Source organism: Periophthalmus magnuspinnatus, chromosome 6 (genome assembly GCF_009829125.3).
Source record: "Periophthalmus magnuspinnatus isolate fPerMag1 chromosome 6, fPerMag1.2.pri, whole genome shotgun sequence".
Taxonomy (NCBI): Eukaryota; Metazoa; Chordata; class Actinopteri; order Gobiiformes; family Gobiidae; genus Periophthalmus; species Periophthalmus magnuspinnatus.
The window spans coordinates 14,459,808-14,482,527 of record NC_047131.1 but is presented as its reverse complement, the minus strand read 5'-3'; the positions used below and the strand labels follow the sequence as shown (position 1 = coordinate 14,482,527).

General features: G+C 41.0%; 1 protein-coding gene across 1 annotated transcript in view; it reads right to left on the bottom strand.

Moving 5' to 3' along the window:
- Window positions 1-22,310, bottom strand: part of pclob (piccolo presynaptic cytomatrix protein b) — a 107,506-nt gene extending 85,196 nt beyond the window's left edge. Inside the window, exons 1-12 of the mRNA XM_055222579.1 lie at window positions 21,390-22,310; window positions 17,609-18,304; window positions 12,374-13,072; window positions 10,572-11,240; window positions 8,724-9,170; window positions 7,729-8,520; window positions 6,629-7,402; window positions 5,293-6,093; window positions 4,256-5,038; window positions 3,432-4,187; window positions 1,824-2,843; window positions 2-1,744 (exon numbers count right to left, since the gene is read on the bottom strand). Of these exons, the coding sequence (XP_055078554.1) occupies window positions 2-1,744; window positions 1,824-2,843; window positions 3,432-4,187; window positions 4,256-5,038; window positions 5,293-6,093; window positions 6,629-7,402; window positions 7,729-8,520; window positions 8,724-9,170; window positions 10,572-11,240; window positions 12,374-13,072; window positions 17,609-18,304; window positions 21,390-22,310 (10,101 nt within the window). The remainder of the gene's footprint in view (window position 1; window positions 1,745-1,823; window positions 2,844-3,431; window positions 4,188-4,255; window positions 5,039-5,292; window positions 6,094-6,628; window positions 7,403-7,728; window positions 8,521-8,723; window positions 9,171-10,571; window positions 11,241-12,373; window positions 13,073-17,608; window positions 18,305-21,389) is intronic.
- Window positions 22,311-22,720: the final 410 nt, after the last annotated feature.

The window sequence follows — 22,720 nt, the reverse complement described above, 5'->3', positions numbered from 1 at the left end:
CCTCAGTCACATTTGGCATTGGATTAAACCCACACTGGTTGCAGACTGTTTTCTTGCATTCAGTACATGTGTTGTAGTTTGGAGTGTCCCTTGAGCCCACATTGAGTTCCACTTTACACAGGGGGCAGGAGGATTTCTCTGTCTTTGTTAGTACTTTAGAACCAACTGGTGCTTTGGTAGGCTCTGGTGAGACTTTATCCTCTTTGCTTGGGGCCACCGATACCTTCTCTTGTGGTTTCTTCTCATCAGCTTTCTGGACAGTTTTCGGTGAGGCTGGGGGAGTTGCTTTAGGAGAGACTTGAGCTGCCGACATTTTGCGAGGTGTTGGTGGTGTTGTTTTAGGCTCCTCCTGAACTGCTGAAGTTATTAAATTTGATGCTGAACTCAAGAAAGATGATCCAAAGCCAAACATCTTCCCTGTGACCGACTCTGCAGGTTTCTGAGCTGCGGGTTGAGGCTTGGGGCCACCAAAACCAAAGAATCCGCCGGACTCTTGTTTTGCAGGCTGTGATGGTGGTTGTGCAGGTTTGGCAGTGGCAGCAGTTGGAGGAACAGTCTTAGCTGGAGGAGTTCCAGGCTTGGCTGCTTGGGCTGCGGGTCCCTTGCTTTCTACTGGAGCCTTGGGAGAAGGTTTGGGTGGAGATGGTTCTTGTTTTGCAGGCTGCACTGATGGTTGCGCAGATTTGGCAGTGGCAGCAGTTGGAGGAACAGCCTTAGCTGGAGGAGTTCCAGGTATTTCTGCTTGGGCTGTGGGTCCCTTGCTTTCTACTGGAGCCTTGGGAGAAGGTTTGGGTGGAGATGGTTCTTGTTTTGCAGGCTGCGCTGATGGTTGTGCAGATTTGGCAGTGGCAGCAGTTGGAGGAACAGTCTTAGCTGGAGGAGTTCCAGGCATTTCTGCTTGGGCTGTGGGTCCCTTGGTGTCTACTGGAGCTTTGGGAGAAGGTTTGGGTGAAGATGGCTCTTGTTTTGTAGGTTGCTGAGCAATTGCTTTTACATCTGCAGGAACTGGTGGGGTAACAGACTTCACTTCAGGTTTGGGAGATGGTGCTGACGGAACTGCTTTGTCCATAGTCGGCGTAGGCTTGGGGAGTTGTTCCGTGGTAACCTTTGCTTCTACAGGTGGAGTAGCAGGCTTTTCTGATGAAGGTTTGACCATTTCAGAACCTTTAGAAGTTGCTGGGGAGGCTTCACTTGTTGTTGGTTTAGAAGGCTGTTGGATCGGTGTCTTTGGTTCTACATGAATAGCTGGAGGAACCGATGTGATAGGCTGTTCAGATGGTGTTTTTTCCTTAGCAGGAACTTTTGGAGGAGCTGATGAAACTGTAGATGGGACAGGTTTTGGAAGCTCTTTCTTTACCTCTTCTAGAGTTGGCTTTAGTGGGGTCGGTGTAATTTTTGGCTCCGATGGTTGTTTGACCTCAACTTGACCAGGTGGAGGACTTGGAACACCTGGTGTAACCTTCTGTGAGGGTATGCTATCATCTCCTGGTTTAGTGATCGATGGAGCCTTCTGTAGTTGAGGTTTGGGAGCCTTTTCTTTTGGAGTAACTTCCACAGGCAATTTATTTTCTTCAAATTTATCAGCAACCTTATTTTTATCCGCTACTGGCTCAGCACTTTCCTTGGTTGGAGGTGTTGGGATGATCTCCTTTTTGGGTGAAGGTTTCATCATTGGGAGACCAGGAGGTTCAGATGCTCCAAGTGCTCTCTGCATCTGACAGTTGAGACAAAGCCATTCTTTTACCTAGAAAGAGACAGAAATAGAAACACGTTGAAGATATATTATTAAAATTGTTATTAAGTTATCTTTTTTTATTATTTACCTCTGATACAGTTGGCATTGGGCTGAATCCACATTTGTTGCATACCACATTTTTGCATTCAGTGCATGTATTGTAGTTGCGGCCATCTTTAGAAGACAAGTTGATTTGCAACTTACAGAGTGGGCAGACAGTTAGCTCCACTTTCGAAACTGGTTTGGGAGATTCTGGTTTGGGGGCATCTTTAACTTCCTTCTCAGCAACTTTCTGAGGTTTGTCTTCTGCTTTTTGCTCATCTGCCTTTGGAGTGGTAACTGTTTTGGCGTCTTTGGCAGGAGCAACTTTTGGAGAAACTGGAGGACTTGGCTTCGGAGACTCTTTCAAAGGTGGAGTCTTGTCAGAAACCTGAGGAGGGGCAGACATCTTTCTCGAACTTGGCGGTGTACTGCGGGATTCATCCTTTACTGCAGAAGATATCAAAGTAGAAGCCGAGCTAAAAAGAGATGACCCAAAGCCTAGCACCTTCCCGGACACTGGTTCAGGTATTATCGAGGCAGAACGCTGAGATTTAGGACTACCAAAGCCAAAGAAACCTCCTGAATCTTCTTTGATTGAGCTTTCTTCTGTCTTTATGTCCTTCTTTGTGTCTGGCTGGGGTTGTTTCTTCCCTGTAGGCGTAGATGGTTGGTCCTCTTTTGTTTCTGTTACTTTCTGAGGTGGAGAGGTGTCAGGTTGAGTTTCCACTTTAACACCTGCCTTGTTCACTGGAGCTTTAGGTAGAACTCCGACTTTAGTGTCTTTAGTTGTTGAAACCTCTTTTGTAGGAACTGAAGTAGGTGTGTCTGTTGATACTTTGGAAGGCATCTTAGATTCTTCTAGCCTTGGTTGAACTATATCTTTCGCTATTTCCTCTGACACTTCTGCTTTTTGAGTGACAGGTGCTTCTTTTCTTTCTCCAGGAGCAACTGGAGGGGTAGCTGCTTTGTTTGGAGATGCGAGAGGTTTCTTTAATGGAGGCTGAACTTCCTCTGACTGTTTCAGGGCTCTTTGCATCTGGCAGGTCAGACATAACCACTCTTTTGTCTAAAAAAAAAAATAGCACTATATTAGTATTTGAGTCTGTACTAAACGTTTTAGGAAAGATAGAAAGAGACTGCCCAAGTCAAGAAAATAACTTAAGTAGTTTGTATACATTTGGCTGACTGCCTAGGATGGAACTAATTCCACCTACAGATGCAACACAGTCTGGAGAGTAGAATGAGACAGAAAACTTAATTTGGTCTGGAATGACTTGAGCAGTTGAGCTGTTAGGCTATGAGGCTGGTGACAACAAATGAATTTGCATCAACATAATAAAAGAACAATTCAATTCTGTTAACTGGACAAAACGTTTTTGAGTGAAGACATTTTGATGCCCATCCAAGATGCTTCTTCAGTTCTTCTCTTCTCTAGAAGTGAAGGAGCATTTTGGGTGAGCAGAGAAATACCTTTATTCAAAAAGAGAAAACTGAGGTATTACACAGACATCTACATTAACCTTCAGATATAAAATTGTCACCCAAAGGCAAAATAATAGTTTGTACAATTAGTCTATATTGTGAGTTGGGATATCAAAGTTGGTACAAAGATTAACCAAAAAAGATCTAACAAACTTTAGTAACCCGAACTTACCTCTGAACTACTTGGCATTGGGCTAAATCCACACTGGTTGCAAACAGTACTCTTGCATTCAGTGCAGGAACTATAATTTGGTGCATCCTTGGAGCCGATGTTTAGTTGAGCCTTGCAAAGAGGACAAGTAGCTTCTTCTAACTTAACTGCACCTTGAGAGACAGTCTTCTTTGGAGGTACTGATGAAGCCTTCTCTGCTTTTGCCTGGGTTACAGGAGAAGTCTTGGTTTGCTGTGGCTGTTCTGATTTCTTCTCTGGTGCAGCTTTCTGTATGGTTGGAGTTTTGACATCTTTAGCTGTGGACATCTTTGGAGAAGTCGGGGGTGTTGTCAATGGCTGGTCCTGAACTGCTGAGGAGATCAAAGTAGAAGCCGAGCTGAAGAGAGACGAGCCAAAGCCAAACATTTTCCCTGACACAGAATCAGACGGCTTTGTAGTGTCTGGCTGAGCTTTCCCACCTAATCCAAAGAATCCACCAGAATCTGGCTGGCTCTTGACAGATGCATTACTTGGTCTTCTTGTTTGATCAGGTGTTTTCACTGTCTCCTGTGGCTTCTTTTGAGCAGGAACAGGGCCCTCCTGTTTAGCCTTTGTAGTATCTATTCTGTCTTTTTCTTCTATAGGCAAAGGCTTCTTCTGATTGGCATCTGCTGTTGTGGGGTCTTTCTTCTGGGTTTTTTCGGGTAATTTATTTGCTGTTTCAGCCATAGAAAGAGCTCTTTTTGTCTGGCAATTCAGACACAACCACTCTTTACCCTGAAAATGAAAAAAATGGTTAAATTAGTATTACTTATTATTTTGAGATGCCTAGTAAACATTCTTACTGTTAGGTCATTAGGTGAAGGGTTGAATCCACACTGTTTGCACACAGTGCTCTTGCACTCAGTGCAGTTGCTGTAGTTGGGTGGGTCTTTGGTGTTGACGTTGAGCTGAACCTTACACAGTGGACAGGTGGATTGTCCTGGTTTGACAGCTGGGCCAACTGATACTGCCGCCGTCTTTGTTGGCTGTGGTACACCTTTGTCCACTTTAGTTTGCTCAGCTGAGATCATTTTAGCCTCTTCTTTCTTCTGCTCCTCTGTTTTTTGTGAAACAGGTGACTTGGCTTCCTTTGCAGGAGACGGTTTGGGAGACAGTTTAGGAGAGACAGGTGGAGTGGAAGTAGCAGAAGTTATTAAAGTGGATGCAGAACTGAAGATAGAAGAACCAAACCCAAACATTTTTCCACCAACTGACTCCTCTGGCTTTCCAGATTCAGGAAGAGCTTTAGGAGCCCCAAACCCAAAGAAGCCTCCAGACTCTTGCTCTTTGCTCTGCCTTCGAGGAGACCGTGCTCCCTGATCTGGAGTTTTTTGGGGTTTGGCCTGTGGATCTTTCTGGCCCAGAACTTCCTTCTTTTCGGCAGGTCCACTAACTTTGTCTTGTAGCTGAGGTTCTGGGGTCTTCTTTAGTGGCATAGGCTGTGCAGTAACCTTCTCAGGAGCTGTGTCTGTCTTCTGTCCTCCAGTAGGGGCTTTGCTTGGAGACATGGTGACTTGAGGAGCCCGTGGTTCTGGTACAGCAGCTGCTCTTTTAACCTGGCAATTAAGGCATAGCCATTCCTTGATCTAAAAAAAAAAGAGAAAAAAACAAACAAAATAAACAATAAGCATTAAATTCTACAAACTCTGCCTCTGTCTACTACCAATCTATACACTAAAAATCTACATGCTTGCTTCAAAAGCAAAAGTAATACTACATTCTTGTGCAAATAAACGGATCTCATAAGAAAGCAATCACTTTATAGCAGCAACCAACATGTTAAATCTGAGTGTTAATCGTGTAAAGGATAATTAAGCTCATTTTAGCTATTTTGACATACCTGTCCTGTTAGTTCATTAGGTGAAGGATTGAAGCCACACTGGTTGCACACAGTGCTCTTGCACTCAGTGCAGTTGCTGTAGTTGGGTGTGTCTTTGGTGTTGATGTTGAGCTGAACCTTACACAATGGACAGGTGGATTGTCCTGGTTTGACAGCTGGGGCAGCTGGGGCTGCTGATGCTGCGGCAGTTTTTGCTGGCTGTGGTGCATCTTTATCCACTTTAGTTTGCCCAGCTGGAATTGTTTTAGCGTCTCCTTTCTTCTGCTCCTCTGTTTTTTGTGGAATAGGTGAATTAGCTTCCTTTGCAGGAGACGGTTTAGGAGACACCTTAGGAGAGACAGGTGGAGTGGAAGTAGCAGAAGTTATTAAAGTGGATGCAGAACTGAAGATAGAAGAACCAAACCCAAACATTTTTCCACCAACTGACTCTTCAGGCTTTCCAGATTCAGGCTGAGATTTCGAAGTACCAAACCCAAAGAAGCCTGCAGACTCTTGCTCTTTGCTCTGCCTTCGAGGAGACTGTGCTCCCTGATCTGAAGTTTTTTGAGGTTTGGGCAGTGGAGCTTTCTGGTCCAAAACTTCCTTCTTTTCAGCAGATCCACAAACTTTATCTTGTGGCTGAGGTTCTGGGGTCTTCTTTAGTGGCATAGGCTGTGGAGTATCCTTCTTCTCAGGAGCTGCGTCTGTCTTCTGGCCCGCTCCAGGGGCTTTGCTTGGTGACTTGAGGAGTTGAGGAGCCCGAGGTTCTGATACAACAGCTGCTCTTTTAACCTGACAGTTCAGGCATAGCCATTCCTTTGCCTAAAAGAAAACAAAAAATATGATATGAGCATTCAATTCTGAAAACTATCTCAGTCTACCACCACCTTGCACGCTAAGTAATCCACATTTTGAAGACAAAAGAACTGAGAAAAAAATGAAATATAATTATTGGTTATATATTAGATATTCAATCCCATTAGTGAGTGGTAGCACAGTACTACTGTCTTTGTGGATGCACTGGGACAGCCCGTTGGAACTGTAACTGCTATTCTGCAACAACATCCACTTCAAACATCAATCACAAACTCACATTATCCATACATAATGATAGTATGCCACAACTGTCACGGGGACCAAACTGCAAACTTTTGGTTTAGTGAGCAAAAGTTATGACTATGTGAGCTACAGTCGCCACATAGAAACAAATACTGTCTTAATTGTTTAGTTAGAGAGTGAAGAAAGTTTTTGCAAAATAGTAGATCAGAGGGACAACAAAATGGGTGGCTTATAGTGATTAAAACACAATAATCTGTGTGTCAATTGTGCAATAAAGCATAAAGCAAAGTTGCCATACTTGTCCTGTTAGGTCATTAGGTGAAGGATTGAAGCCACACTGGTTGCACACAGTGCTCTTGCACTCAGTGCAGTTGCTGTAGTTGGGTGTGTCTTTGGTGTTGATGTTGAGCTGAACCTTACACAGTGGACAGGTGGATTGTCCTGGTTTGACAGCTGGGGCCGCCATTTTTGTTGGCTGTGGTAAACCTTTGTCCACTTTAGTTTGCCCAGCTGGAATTGTTTTAGCGTCTCCTTTCTTCTGCTCCTCTGTTTTTTGTGGAATAGGTGAATTAGCTTCCTTTGCAGGAGACGGTTTAGGAGACACCTTAGGAGAGACAGGTGGAGTGGAAGTAGCAGAAGTTATTAAAGTGGATGCAGAACTGAAGATAGAAGAACCAAACCCAAACATTTTTCCACCAACTGACTCTTCAGGCTTTCCAGATTGAGGCTGAGCTTTGGGAGAACCAAACCCAAAGAAGCCTCCAGACTCTTGCTCTTTGCTCTGCCTTCGAGGAGACTGTGCTCCCTGATCTGGTGTTTTTTGGGGTTTGGCCTGTGGAGCTTTCTGGTCCAGAACTTCCTTCTTTTCTGCAGGTCCACTAACTTTATCTTGTGGCTGAGGTTCCGAGGTCTTCTTTAGTGGTGCTGACTGTGGAGTATCTTTCTTCTCAGGAACTGAGTCTGTCTTGTGTCCTGCAGCAGGAGCTTTGCTTGGTGACTTGATCATTTCAGGAGCCTGTGGTTCTGACATAGTCGCTGCTCTTTTCACCTGACAGTTCAGGCATAGCCATTCCTTGACATAAAAGAAAAAGAATAAAGGGGAAAAGAAGATGCATTAATGCATTGGACATATATGATATACTGTATATGATTCAGTCCATTTAGCCAACAGTAGCCCACTACTACTGTCCCCGCCGATTCCCTAGTGGTAGTCTGATTGAAATGTGGCTCCCATTCTGTGCCTAAAGCTGATTCAAGTGACAATTTACAAACTCAGGAATTCATACACTTGCAATGACAGTGTGCAACACTTAGTAGCTATAGGGATCCAGATGACAATTTTCATCTTAGTGGGGGTAAATTAATTGTACAAGACAGCAAAAAGTAAATAAGACATACCTGTCCTTTTAGGTCATTAGGTGAAGGGTTGAAGCCACACTGGTTGCACACAGTGCTCTTGCACTCAGTGCAGTTGCTGTAGTTGGGTGGGTCTTTGGTGTTGATGTTGAGCTGAACCTTACACAGTGGACAGGTGGATTGTCCTGGTTTGACAGCTGGGGCAGCTGTTGCTGCTGCTATCTTTGTTGGCTGTGGTACACCTTTGTCCACTTTAGTTTGCCCGGCTGAGATGGTTTTAGCCTCTTCTTTCTTCTGCTCCTCTGTTTTTTGTGGAACAGGAGACTTGGCTTCCTTTGCAGGAGATGGATTATGAGACAGTTTAGGAGAGACAGGTGGAGTGGAAGTAGCAGAAGTTATTAGAGTGGATGCAGAACTGAAGATAGAAGAACCAAACCCAAACATTTTTCCACCAACTGATTCTTCTGGCTTTCCAGATTCAGGCTGAGCTTTAGGAGTCCCAAAGCCAAAGAAGCCTGCAGACTCTTGCTCTTTGCTCTGCCTTCGAGGAGACTGTGCTCCCTGATCCGGAGTTTTCTGTGGTTTGGGCTGTGGGGTTTTCTGGTCCAGAACTTCCTTCTTTTCAGTAGGTCCACTAACTTTGTCTTGTGGCTGAGGTTCTGGGGTCTTCTTTAGTGGTGCAGGCTGTGTCGTATCCTTCTTCTCGGGAGCTGCGTCTGTCTTCTGGCCCACTGCAGGGGCTTTGCTTGGCGACTTGATGACTTGAAGAGCCTGAGGTTCTGGTACAGCAGCTGCTCTTTTCACCTGACAGTTCAGGCATAACCATTCCTTTGCCTAAAAGAAAATTAGAATACAATAAGGATTTAACTCTTCAAAATTTGCCCCTAACTACGACCATTTAGTAAACAGAGACAAAATGTTATTTGTCATCAAGGATTGAAGAAACAGAATCTGATGTAAGAGACAGCAAAGTGGACTTTTAGAAGTAAAATGCTAATGCTAATTGTGCAACAGTGCATAAAGGGGCTTTGACCTACCTCTCCAATGGGCATGGGGCAGAAGCCACACTGATTGCACACCGTCTCCTTACACCCAGTACATGTGTTGTAATTCGGTGGATCCTTGGATCCAATGTTGAACTTGGTTTTACACAGTGGACAGTCAATGTTCTTTGGAGCTTGTGGTGGCACTTTAGCCTCTTTCTTTTCCTGGGACAGGACACTTTTCTTCTGCCCCTCCTCTGCTTTATGGGCAGCTGCAGGTTCTCTTTTGGGAGAACCTGTTGGTGTGGGCTGTTTTGGCGAGACCTTGGGCCCAGGGGACATCTTGGGGGAGGCTTGGGCCGGAGCAGACATCTTCCGAGAGGCCGGGGGAGTGATTCGAGATTCATCCTGAACTGCTGACGATATCAAAGTGGAAGCTGAACTGAAAATGGACGAACCAAAGCCAAACATCTTTCCAGAGACAGATTCAGTTGTTTTGGACTCTTCGACTGTTTTGGGAGGCGTGTCTTTTGGTTTATCAGCAACAACCTGGGTCTGTTTAGGGTTTGGTTTGGGTTGTTCTATTTTTAGAGGAGGTTTTTGATCTTGGGGCTTGCTCTCCGCTGCTTTTGAGTCTGGTTTTGACTGAGGTTCTGAAGGAGTTGTAGTTTTCTTGGTGGGAACTGAACTAGAACCCATTAAATGACCACTCTCCTTCTCATCTTTTTTCAATGCCTCTGTCTGTTTTGGACCTGTTGATTTGGGTTGTGCAGGTGTTTTATTGGCCACATTTGGGGATTTCATTGTAGGTCCTTCACCTTGAGATTCATGAGCGGCTCTTTGCATTTGACAATTCAGGCATAACCATTCTTTTACCTAGTGAGAGAAAAAAATAATTAGACCATGCAGTGCAATATTAATGAAGGATATATTAATTACTGAGAATAAAAATAGTCACAAGTGACAATCAGGTGATAGAAAAGGCCACAAAAGGTGGATTTTGACAAATTCAGAACTCAAAATTTTTCAATCAGGGCATTGGCAAAGCCTTTGTCAATCATATTTTTTATTGTATTAATGAATACACTAAAAATGAACTATTTGGATCTTTTTTAATTACAGTTAAATTTCTAATTAATTTGACACTGAACATTTTACACACATGAAGAAGCACTAACATCTGTAGATGTCTAGGTCATTAGATTTTAAGCATTACATACTAGGGCTGAAGAACTTTAGTCGTTTAGTTTATTAATCGGTCAATGGTGTCTTAGTTGACCAAAATTTGTATGAGTCGACTAATTTTATTTAGATGTTAAGGATTTATATGTGACAACAGCATGAAAGGAGAAGTTAGTGAGTGTTTGGTATTTTCTTGGTATTTATATGTAAAAAGCAGATTGAACTCATGATTCTCAAGTTGAGTCTGTCTTTATATAAATACATTGTTTCCTTGTACTTTTTTGTATAAATAGTTGTTTTGCATGAGCTGCAGTTGTAGGCTTGTAGTGCATTTTGGGTCACATATATAGATATACACAATACTTTAGACAACTAATCAATTGGCAGGACATGTCTTTAGTCCACCAAGTATTTCCAAACATACTTCCATTTCCAACATCAACTTTTGTAATTTTGCTAATTGCTCTGATTTGATTACAGTTGATTTTGCAACCATATTCACCAGCAAATATGTAAATCTACATTTCTTTTCCCCCGACATGTCACTTGCACCCTCATACTCTCTACCTTCACTTTGATTACCTCTGTCATGTTTGGCACTGGACTGAACCCACACTGATTGCACACTGTCTCTCTGCACTGGGTGCACGTGTTGTAGTTGGGAGGATCCTTGGAGCCTGCATTGAGCTTTATTTTGCAGAGTGGACAGTTGGATGGCACTGCTTTATTTGCGGTGGGAGCAGTTTGTTTCCCTGGCTGAGACGGAGCTTTTTCAACTTTGGCTTGGGGCAGTGAAGTTGCATTTGGCTGATTAACCTGACCTGGTTTCTTCTCCTCATCTTTTCGCAGAATTTGAGGTGATTTTGTTGTCTTGGCAGTAGGCATTTTTGGAGATACTGGAGGCGTTGTTTTCTCATCTTGCGCTGCTGAAGTTATCATTGAACTTGCAGAGCTAAATATTGAAGAACCAAATCCGAACATTTTCCCACCTATTGACTCAGCTGGTTTTGTAGGTTCTGCTGGAGGTTTTGGACCACCAGAAACACTTTGTGGTTTGGACTCCATAGGCTTGTTGACCTCCTTGGATTTCAGAGTAGGAGCCGGACTACCTTGGACCTGTTTTTCTGGATTTTTTCCACTGTCAGGCTTTACTAGTTGCTGCGCTGGTTGTGGTTTCCGCTGAGGAGATCCTGGTGGGCCTGCACTTTGAGTTGTGGGCTTTGATAGGTCTTTCTTCTGAACCTGGGGAGATGGTTCCTTCTTCACTGCACCAGCTGGAGCTGAGGCCTTATTTGGGGAAGTCTGGGGTTTCTTAGATGGCATTGCTTGTTGCTCTGATGAACCTAGAGCTCTATGCATCTGACAGTTGAGGCATAACCACTCCTTTACCTAGATAGAAAGAGATGGAGGTAAGTGTAATGATAAAATTGAAATGCAGTAGTCGCTTTTTGCATAATGTAAACCTAACATAAAAGCATTTGAACAAATCAAATCCTAACCCTAATAAGTTATGTTATCGTGTCTTTGGATTCACAAAACTGCACAACTCAGAAATGAATCATGCTGAGTTATATATATATATATATATATATATATATATATATATATATATATATATATATATATATATATATATATATATATATATATATATATATATATATATATACACACAATCAACAGGGAAACAAGGAAAATTGACTCTTTCTTCTCCAATTCTAGAATCTAAAATTCTATTTTCAAGTTATTCTAACTCATACTCAACTTTTTCTCATGAATGTTGTTTTCCCCCAGAAAGTGCAGTGTAAAAGCAGAACAAAATTCACACAGATGCTGTCTTAATCTAAATAAAAAACATTTTATTTATTACAAACTTGAGCTATGAGCCATGTGAGTCACTATATTAGGCTCTGGGAGAGAGGCGGTCCAAGGGTGATCCACCCTGCTTCACCTTTATGTCTGATAAAGCTGTTCTAAAGCTGTCCTAATAGACAAATGTGTCTTGCATCTGAATGCTAATGTCAAGACCAGCACTAGTGTCAAGAGGTTTGTGAGAACAAGGGACTGAAGTAAGTATTTAAATATTTACTTCAAAAATGAAGTACATATTTAAATACTTACTTCATTTTTGACAATGTCTGAGGTAATCAGGTACGCCAGGTTTAATGTGCATATTTAATCTTTGCTGTATTAATAATGGACTTACTCATCCATAGGTTTAATATTTTTTTCCCAAATGACAATTATTAATTGGCTCAGACAGTTTTATAACAGAACCTGCAATATAGCACAATAATCAATATTTCTCTATGGAACTAACTAAATAAGTGCATTTAGTGTATGGAAATTGTAAGAAAATCTAGACTACCATTCAAGAGAAAAAAAATGGTATAAAAAAGCCTTCTGATTAGCTGAGGACAGAGACACAAAGTAGCTGTGTATGGAGAGTCATGTGACATAATTTCAATTTGACATATTATAGACTAAAAGCTATGTTATGCTCTTTTTCTGAATATTCTTACCTCCTTGACATTTGGCATGGGGTTAAATCCACACTGGTTGCACACTACGCTCTTGCACTCGGTACAGGTGTTGTAGTTGGGGGGGTCTTTAGTTCCCACATTGAGCTGGAGTTTACACAGCGGACAAACTGATTTTCCCGTTGGATTCTTTGTCTGCTCCTTTGGCTGACCCCTCCCTTCTTCCAGTTTCCTCTCTGGCTCTTGTTTCTTGGCAGCAGCAATCGGAGTGGGTTTAGACTCACTTTTGGACATTTTGGGTGAGATTGGGGGCGTACTTTTGGATTCATCCTGGACCGCTGAGGTTATCAGAGTCGAGGCAGAGCTGAAAATGGAAGAGCTGAATCCAAACATTTTCCCGGTGACCGACTCTGCTGGTTTGGCTGGCTCGGGTTGACTTTTTGGAGGGCCAAACCCAAAGAAGCCTCCCGTCTCCTGCTGCGGTGGAGCTGGAGACATGCTTCTTGGCTTTTGAACAGTCTGGTCCCCTGGTTTCAGAGGAGGGCCCTGGGTTGGTTTAGCTCCAGGTGGTTGGCTGGGCTCCTTCTGGTTGTCTTTGTCCAGTACCTTGACTCCCTCAGTCTTGGCCGGAGGTGGTTTTCTCTGTGAAGCAGGTTGGGTCGCTGCGGACTTTTTCACCTCAGGCTCAGGTCCTCCAGAGGCAAGCTTCACCTGGCAGTTCAAGCACAGCCACACATTCCCCTGAAAGACAAAGAGACAGGGAATGGTGATTAGCCTTTGGGTTTATATGTAATAACGGTTTATGACATAACAACAAACATAACAACAAACAACTCCAAGTATTCCCTAACTCAAGAACCACAGGCAAGTGAACCTATGCACTACAGAAGTCTATTGTCAGTTTGTGCAATTAAACTTACTTGTTTTAATGATACTGATGTCCCAAATCAAATATTAAAATGCATGCTGCTATGCCAGAATGCATTGTTTTGTTGCAGAATGTTAAAAAAGTGGCGAGGAGTGCATAGACCATAATCCTTTGCTCAGTTTCACTGCAGCCAATATAATAGAAATGTTATTAGATGCTTTTAATCTAAGTGGTTTGGAATATAAGAAAAATATTCCTATAACAGCTTTCCACAATTTATAAATACAATTTCATGTGGTGAATATCGTGATAATGGTACTATAATAATTTGATTGTTACATGCAAACTGGACAACAGACAGCACAACAGCATTGCTGTGGTATCAACCTTTCCCTGCAGCTGGAATGTCATAAGGTTTGAGTTTTCATAAAAATCCATCCTGTGCCGCTAAACTTTTGCACTGCAATATCAATCTGGCTTTTGCCAGGTTAATCTTGTGATATGACCTACAGACATATAATGGAATATGTAAAATATAAATTGTAAATAGTGTTCTAAAGCTTAAGAACCTAATCATATTTCAGCCAGACCCAGAGGCTAACTATGTAGACAACATGAAGAAAATATTGTCAATTTTCTTTTTGTTTTATCTTTTGAGTTATGATTTGAACTCTAATATCATAAAAATAATAAAACATTTTCTTATTTCTCTTAGACTTTGACTCGGTAACCACAGCCACAGTACAACGTTATAGTATAAATCTGCCTTTAGTGCATTGTCATTAGAGCAGCCCAAAGGTTGTCGGTCTGATTTCTGCTACTGGGGATGCACAGTGAAAAAAAAAAAAAAAAAAGCAAGACCTTTACCTACTTTGCCTGTATTATTATTGTTATATTTTTTGCTGACTAGGCATATTTATGATTTGCAGAATTGACATGCATTCCAATCAAAAGTAAAGACTACTACAAAGATATTAGACACATATCTTTCAAAGCAGATACAGTACACATCCCTTTAGTAATAGCTGACTAGCACAGTAAGCATCATTTTGCAGAGCACACATCACTGGAGAGATCGGATAGCCTTGGCCCGTCCTCTGCCTGTTGGGTTGCTAACTTAGCACTGTGCATTAGATTACAGAGTCAAGTATCAGGCCCTTTGTGCAGAAGAGAGCTGAAGAAACCATGTCCGCTTTTCCTGCTCTGTGCTATCTTTACTAGCCTCCTCCCTGGACGCTCTGGGGGTATTCTAGTGAGAGACTATGCCAGAGTTCATATTTAGCTGCTACCAAAACAAAAGAAACAATTACTCTAAATGATATGAGAAAAAAAAATATTTTCAATAAATGCTCATTACTGCAATAACTGTATTATTACACTATTTCAATGCACTTTCTGACATAATATGATCATCTGAATTAACACAAACATATGTCTTGTGTCTTAATGCAACAGTGGCTCAGTTGGTTGAGTGTTTGTCCACTGATCTGAAGGTTAGTGGTTGGAGTCCCGCTCTCAACATAAACATCATTGGTTGAGCAGTCAGATCCACTGACCCACAGGTTGGCGGTTCAATTCCAGCTCCCACAAATGAATACTGTTGTTGTGTTCTTAACCTACCTCGCTCCCAGTGTCTGTGTACCCTGGTGTAGGAAGCTGTGTGAATGGGTGAGTGGTTGCTTGATGTACAGCGCTTTGAGTGCCTGGAAAGTGCAAAAGCTCTATATGAAAATGTGACCATACACCATGGAATGTACTAATGAAACAAGTGTATCGGGACTAAATCTAGAGGGTGCTGTACCCAATTTTTTCCCTTGTATTTGTCTTACCCCAGTGCAAATATATTGTATAAGCAGCACTTAAGCAAGCAAAACATGTCCTACTGTGTACTGTCTGCATCTAATTATAAAGCTAAATTATAAAAAAAAAAAAACAACAAAAAAAAAACTAAATATAAAGTGTTTATTATTATTATTATTATTATTATTATTATTATTATTATTATTATTATTATTATTATTATTATTATTATTATTATTTTTTTTTTTTTATTTATTTATTTATTTAAATTTAATCTGGCTATAACTTTTTATGTCATATTAACTTTACTTTTTATTCAAAAGCGTTTGAATGAAAAGTCACATAGAAGTACAAAGGGTTTTCTATAAGACAATGAAAATGAACGAAAAAGTATGATTTAACTGTTGTTTTGTTGAGGTGAAAGTAATGTTTGAAAACTTTAAAATAAAAATTGTACATCATGTCATGTTAAAAGAGGGGATATTGTGCAAAATTGACCTTCTATTATGTTGTAACGTTCTTCCCTCATCCAAAACATGTCTGAAGGGGTTCTAGATGTCATGCATTGAACCCTCCTTATGGTTAGCAGCACAATCCTATTCAAAGCTGAGACCACAGGCCTACGTCACTCATGCTCCTACAAAGCCATTTTTCATTAATATACGAAAGAATGATACAAAACAATAAACTATAACTTGACAAACCTGATGCAATGTGCAGTAGTTCCATTAGCAAAATGCACATTGATTGTGTTGTGTTAGAGCTCTGAAGGGGGAGTGACTTAGCATGGAGAGCAAAGGAAGAGGGAACTGATATTCAAGTATCGATATATATATACTCACTCTAACTCTTAGGGTATCGATACTAATTAGTATATGGACATTTTAAGACTGGCATAATTTTTTGCAATTTTTTCAATGTTTTGTGTCAAAAACACTTTTAACAGCAGCACATTGGACTGATCCGTCTGTCAGATGTCCTGTTTGTCCTTTCGAGCCTATTTGAAGCACTTTTGTGTACATATATTTATTTTTATTATTTATTTATTTATTAATCACTTCATGCTTAAGAGACCAGTTAGGCCAGTATTGAGTATTGAAAAAAAGACTAAAAAACTAAAATGAAACTTATTAAACATGTTAATACATTGTTTTTGGCAAATGCAGCATTTAGAAAACAACATAAGGTAACATGGTGATCTAAACATATAAATGTGCAATACCCCCTCTTTAATCACTTCTACAGTACATGAAAAGGTAGTTTCTGCACCCACAGCAGCACAGTGGGGAATAGGGAGCTATAGATCATGATTCTTCTCATTGACAATAACATCAAGCAGTAAGTTTATTGAAATAGTAAAAATGTTGTGCACTGTTTCTGTTCTGTAATAGTAATTTTCCGGCACACAGCGACTACAGCTGCTGAGCCAGCTCCTGCTAGAGTACTGCCTCGTGATGGACTGTGGACACAAAATAATGGCCACTTCACAGGAGCATTTGTTCAGTGAAAGATGTTTTTGGTTTATAATCTGGTTTCTGTTTCTTTCACCAGGACACTATAATGGTCTAAACAACTGCACAGCTAGAAATGACTTTGAGCAATATTCACAGGGCTTGGTGCTTTATATTGAATGAACTAGGGCTCGGTAATGAATAGTATTTGAATAGAGTTGAAGATTTACTCATTATTTCATTAAACATGTTCAAATAAAATATAGAGTTTGTGATAACAATTCCAATGCTGATTTATTCTTTAATTATATAAACACTAAACCTTTTATTAGTGTTTTAGTTTTCAAGATGATTATCCAATCAGAAAGTAGGATGAGTCTCACTTGAGTCTTTCATTTGGGTTGCCAGGTTCAATGCTGAAACACAGTTGGTACAAACCTAAAAAGAATTTTCTCTGATCTAAATGGTCACTACCTAAACCCCAGCATCTGCATCAAGTCATTAATCAGTGCCAGTGCAGCCTCTGCAGCTCAGTGAGTGAATTCTGTAGGTTCTGAGCACATACTGAGGAAAACTTGTATGTGGTTAAGGCACTGGCAACCCAGGTTCAGTTGTGCCTATAGTACCCCTTTTTATAATCAGAAAGAGTGCAGGCTACATAAATTTTTGCCAAATCTCCCAGCCCTGGAATGGACCCACTAAAAAGTATTAAGTTTTTGTTTTATCATGATTAGACAAAAGAGCTGAGTGGAGATCGACGGATATGGGTTTTTCCATGGTCACTGCCAATACGATTGTTTAAGATCCAGAGAAACAATGGCTGATAAGCTCCACCGATGGTACAGATTTAAGGTCGATAGCTGATATGCAACTAAGTGTAAATATCATTCTGATATATCGGCCAACCCGTATATCTGTCTATTTCTAGAGCTGAGCGAGTCACAAAATATTCAGAAAATATGTTGGATTAATTAATACAACATTTTACATTTTACAACATTACATTTTCCCTCTATTTTTCTGCAGGCATTGTGAACAAACTGAGTGAATTAACTACTAATTTCAGATATAATTCTACATCTGAAATAAATTTGACAGTTTAGCTAACATTTACTGCCTCAAGATTCAAACATTTTCCAAAACAAGAACATGACTCACCTCTTTGTCATTTGGCATGGGGTTAAATCCACACTGGTTACACACGATGCCCTTGCAGTCCGTACATGCATCGTAATTAGGTTTCCCGGACGAGCTGTTCAGTCCAGTATGACATAGCGGACAAGCTAACGGTACATCCTTTAGCGAAATTGCAGACGCTTTAGCCTTTGACGTATCCGTAGTTTGAACTTTCGCTTGCCCTTTTCCCGTAGGCTTTTCTTGTGCCTTTTCCTGGTCCACTTTTTTGCCAGGGTTTGCCGGTTGGACTTTTGGAGAAACCGGTGGAGTTGTTTTGGTTTCATCCGAAGATATCAAAGTTGTCGCAGAACTCAAAAAGGAAGAACCAAAACCAAACATCTTCCCAGTGACGGAATCCTTAGATTTTGCCGTGTCCGTTTTGGAACCGCCGAACCCAAACAACCCACCAGACTGTTGAGGAACAGGGGGGGCATCACTACTTTGTTTGCCCAGATTTGCATCAGATTTCGGGGGTAGTTTTTGTGTCTCCGTGGTGGCTTTTGGATCTTTTGGGTTAGGTTGGGATTTTAAAGGGGAGGTTGATTGGGCGATGTCTTTCTTCGCAGGCGTAGGAGATTTCTGGTTTGGAGAAGGAGTTGGTTTCTTCATCTGTGGCCCTGATGGTGGAGGACCTTGGGCTCTTTGCATCTGGCAGGTAAGACACAGCCACTCCTTTCCCTATAAGAAAGAGCACAGTTATTAATACATTTTGTTTAAGTTAAAGTTACTTATATGCTAATAGCTGACATCAAATTTAATATTTAACACTAATGGTCAAACTTGCTTTTATAATACTTGTTACTAAGGGTTAACAGAGAGGTCACGTTATATGTTATTTATTACACATTTAGTTTAGTCTGAAGCGACAATGTAACAATAAACTAGGCTGAAAATAGAGATCTTCCTCACTAGAACGAATCTGGACACCCTGATGTTACGATGTAGGTGGTACATTTATTTAATGTGATCACGAATCTCATAGTGATGTGACGTTAATGAACTAATCGGCTCTTTTGAAAGGTTTCTTAACGTGAATGATTGGAACCAGATCTCATTTTTTAAAAGAACCGCATCTTTTTCTTTCAGATTTGTATGCGTTTTTATCCTAATTTATGCTAAACCAACACCAGAGTCAGAACAGAAGCAGAGCAGGCGGCACAAGTGAGAGATTTGGGAACAAAAAAACATATTTGGCATCATATTAACAGTTGGTTTTAAAATTATTATTATTATTGTAGCGCAGTGTTTTGTTTAGTTTATGCATAATTCCAAAGGGTAAACACACTCCCACTCTCAGTTGTAACCATTTTAAACGCACCTGGTCGATTCTCTCTGTTATTAGTTTGTAGATAAAATTAGTGCTCACATCGGCTTCTGACATATAAATAAATAGTAAAAGAGCCAGACTTTTGAATGGCTCTTTGACATGAACTGATCCAAAACATTCAGATCCCATAATAGAGCCAAATGTCCCATCACTAGAATCACAATAGTTAAGTTTCAACAACTCTGTTATGATACTAAGCAATAGGCAAAATACACAATAGCAATTTCAATACAACCCAAATAATGTAAAAGCCCATTTCTTTAGGCAAAAAATCTGTTTTATATTCATGTTTATTTTGTAGAATAGGGATGCAAGATTAATCGCAATTATAAGTAGAATAATTTCCTCCACAAACACACAAAATATCCTATCTGCGTGAAAAAAAAGAAAAAAAAAAAAGACGTTGAACACATCTATTAGTAAAATATAAATTGCAAATATAATCACAATTGCAAAATACATATTTTTCCCAAATCCTTCATCCCTAATATTGAAACAGCCTTCTTTTTACTCAGGTCAAGCAGGTAAACAGCAGGAGAAGTACTTGTAATTTCAACGATTTATGACTTTATAATTTTCTCTTCTCTTATTTCCTTTTTACTCAAAATCAAAAAATATTCTGCACATTGAAACAGCTTGTGTCACTGTGACCTTAAAGCTGCCACAGTGCCAGCACTTCCATTATTACATCTCCTACATGTGCCTGTCACTCCGGGGCCACAGGCAGTATTACAGAGTGTCAGCTGGAATGTCATTCAAAAGAGCAATAGGGTTTTAGTAGAGCTAATTTATTTATTTTAAGGGGTTACGTCTGCATGGCCCGCTTTGATAATACAACAAAGTACAGCTGTTTGATTTTGTGTTGATGCTAAATGAAGACGCTATACCTGCCCTTTCTTTGTAGCTAATATCAAAAGACCACTACTATCTACTTTAGTTCATTAGGTCATTTCGGCTAAATTTTGCAACCCATCAGCCATTTGTGCCTCAGAAGCCAAACGATCAGCCTCCTCATCTTATCTTCACCACCACTGAGTCTAGATGGGGATAGATTTCTCCTAGCATGTCCATCACATCATCACATTGTGGACAAATCTACCAAGTTTAAACTCAAAATCTTACCAGTGTGACATATTCTCATACCTAACAACGTCAAGAATAGTTACAAAGAAAATTGGTTTATCTCTTATCATCACAATGTCATACGATTTATTTTATTTTATTTTTTTATTTTGGAAGCAAACCATGTTATTTCAGTTCAGTGTAGCATATTCCAAAAAAAAAGAAAAAAAAAAAGAAAAAAAAGGAAACCTATAAAGAGCTTTTTTGATCTGGCTGTTTATGTTAGTTTGACACTACTAATTGGGATATAGAAAACATAAACGCTCTTTCTTCTCACAATAGTCTTTACAGTATATTTTACATAATACTGTAATGATCTGATATTTTGTGTTAAGTTCAGAGTTGTTGTTTTTGTTCCTGTTTATGTGTTGTTAATGCAGCTGCTTTTGTTTGTGACACTTGGTTGCTATGCCGACAAATTGAAGTGAAGGTTTTAATCGTACAGTGAGTTGAGAATTGAGAATGCTGCCGTTTTGCTCTCGTTTTGGTGTGGCCAAACAGACTACAGTAACCAGAAGAAATTTTCTTTCACCAGAATGATACATTACGATATTTTAATGTAAATAGGCCTGGGACGATATTGAAATTGTGTGTGACGATTATCTTGGCCAAAATAATTGCGATTAACGATTACTGTATATCACGATAATGATTGAAGTTGTTATAGATATGAAGAATTCTAACTTTAACAGACAATATTATGGATAAACAGGGCTGTTAACTGAAATTTGGAGACCCGGGGCAATAAGCCTCACATGGCGCCCCGGTAATACAAATGAATAAAAAGAGAGGCCAATTCTGACAGACAGCAGACCTCTTTGCTCCCCCCTGTTGACTTCCCTGTGGATAAGTCGATTTTTCTGCACATTTTGGTGATATAAGAGCAATTATCTTTGTTGGCGATTATCACGATTGTATCAATGTCCCACAAACAATTATTGTCAACCCCTTTTATCACAATAAACGATATTATTGTTTATTGTCCGATTTCTACCTGTAAATGTCTTGGTTGAGGTTCAAGTGTCTCATGAAATTGCCAGAAAAATCACTTTATACCCTTGTTTGGGAGATTACACTAGATGTTTCTGTCTCTTTTTCAATTTTTCAGTCTCCCACCTCTGTCCTCACATGCCCATATAATGTATAATGTGCAATGCGGTCATTTTTCTCAAATGCATGAACATTTTTGGAATTGTTTATTTGAAGTATATATGTCATATTGAAAATCTAAAATATTTTGGATTTAAGTGGTTATCATTAGAACATAACATGATTTATGAAATATTTGAATACATTTGATTGATAAATACTCACAGAGGCGTCTGGCGGGCTGAATCCGCACAGGCTGCACACCTCCGTCTTACACTGCGTACACGTTTTGTAGTTGGGCGGCTCTTTGGTGTCCATGTTCAGCTGTGTGGTGTTACAAACTGTGCAGATCCGAGACTTAGCTCCGGCTTTAGCCACAGCGGGCGATGCGGACCCAGCCCTGGGTGCTCCGGCCGATCCTGACTTAGGTGGGCCTTGCTGACCTGGTTTGGGTGACCCTGCCTGTTGCCTCCCTACATTAGGCGATCCTTGCTGTGAACCAGGTTTGGGTGCCCCTCCGACATTGGCTGCCCCTTGCTGACCAGGTTTCTGTGCCCCTCCTACATTGGGTGCTCCTTTTTGACCTTGCTGTTGCCTTCCTACATTAGGCAACCCCTGCTGTGAACCGGGCTTGGCTGCTCCTTGAGTTTGACCCACTACATTTGGTGCCCCTTGCTGACCAGGTTTGGGTGCTCCTCCTACACTAGGTACTTTGGTTTGCCCTTGCTGTGCTCCAGGTTTGGACCCTAATTCAGTCTTTGTAGGTTCTTTTTGCTGTGTTTTGCCCTGTCCTTGCTCTGTGGACTTGGGCGCAGAGTCCTTTTGACCAGTTTTTGAACTTTGGTCTAGAGTTCCTGTTTTATTTTGTTGCGTTGGTTGACCTCCAGGTTTAGCTGCGCCTTGGGGACCCTTCGCAGCCTGTGGTCCCCCATTGGACTGTCCATTTTGAGGCTGTCCCTGGCTCTGTGGTCTTTGTTGCTGCGTTGGACCTCCCTTTCCCTGGCTAGCTGCGGGTTGTTGCGTCCCTTGTTGGGCTTTCTGGTTCTTATCACCTTCTCCATCGTCCCCAAACAACCCAAATTTGTTGACCGCAGAGGAGACGGCACTGAGCGGGTTGGAACCACTTAAAAACTTGGAAGAAAACATGGCGGGATCTTCGGAGTCCTCCCCGGAGTCCTCTTCCTCCTCCTCAGAGTCCTCCTCCTCCTCCTCGCTGGAGTCTACAGGACTGTCCGATTCGGAGCAGGAGCTGGGACCCGGTTGTCCCGCAGAGGGCTGAGGGGGGGCGGGGGCTGTGGAGAGGGCATTAACCGCCCCGGTGCTGCTGCTGCTACTGCTGCTGCTGCTACTGCCTGGGCTCTCCTCGGGCTCTGCATCTAGGTCCGACTTTCTGCAAAAAGTAAGAGAAAGGGGAGGAACGTGAGAATTTATAAAGAGATTTATGATGGAAAGAGACTTGTCCTTTTTTAGACTAAAATCTATAAATGTTCTGGCACAAATGATGACAAGATAAAATGGTCGCACAAAAGGTTGGACTCAAATGACATTTCATAACA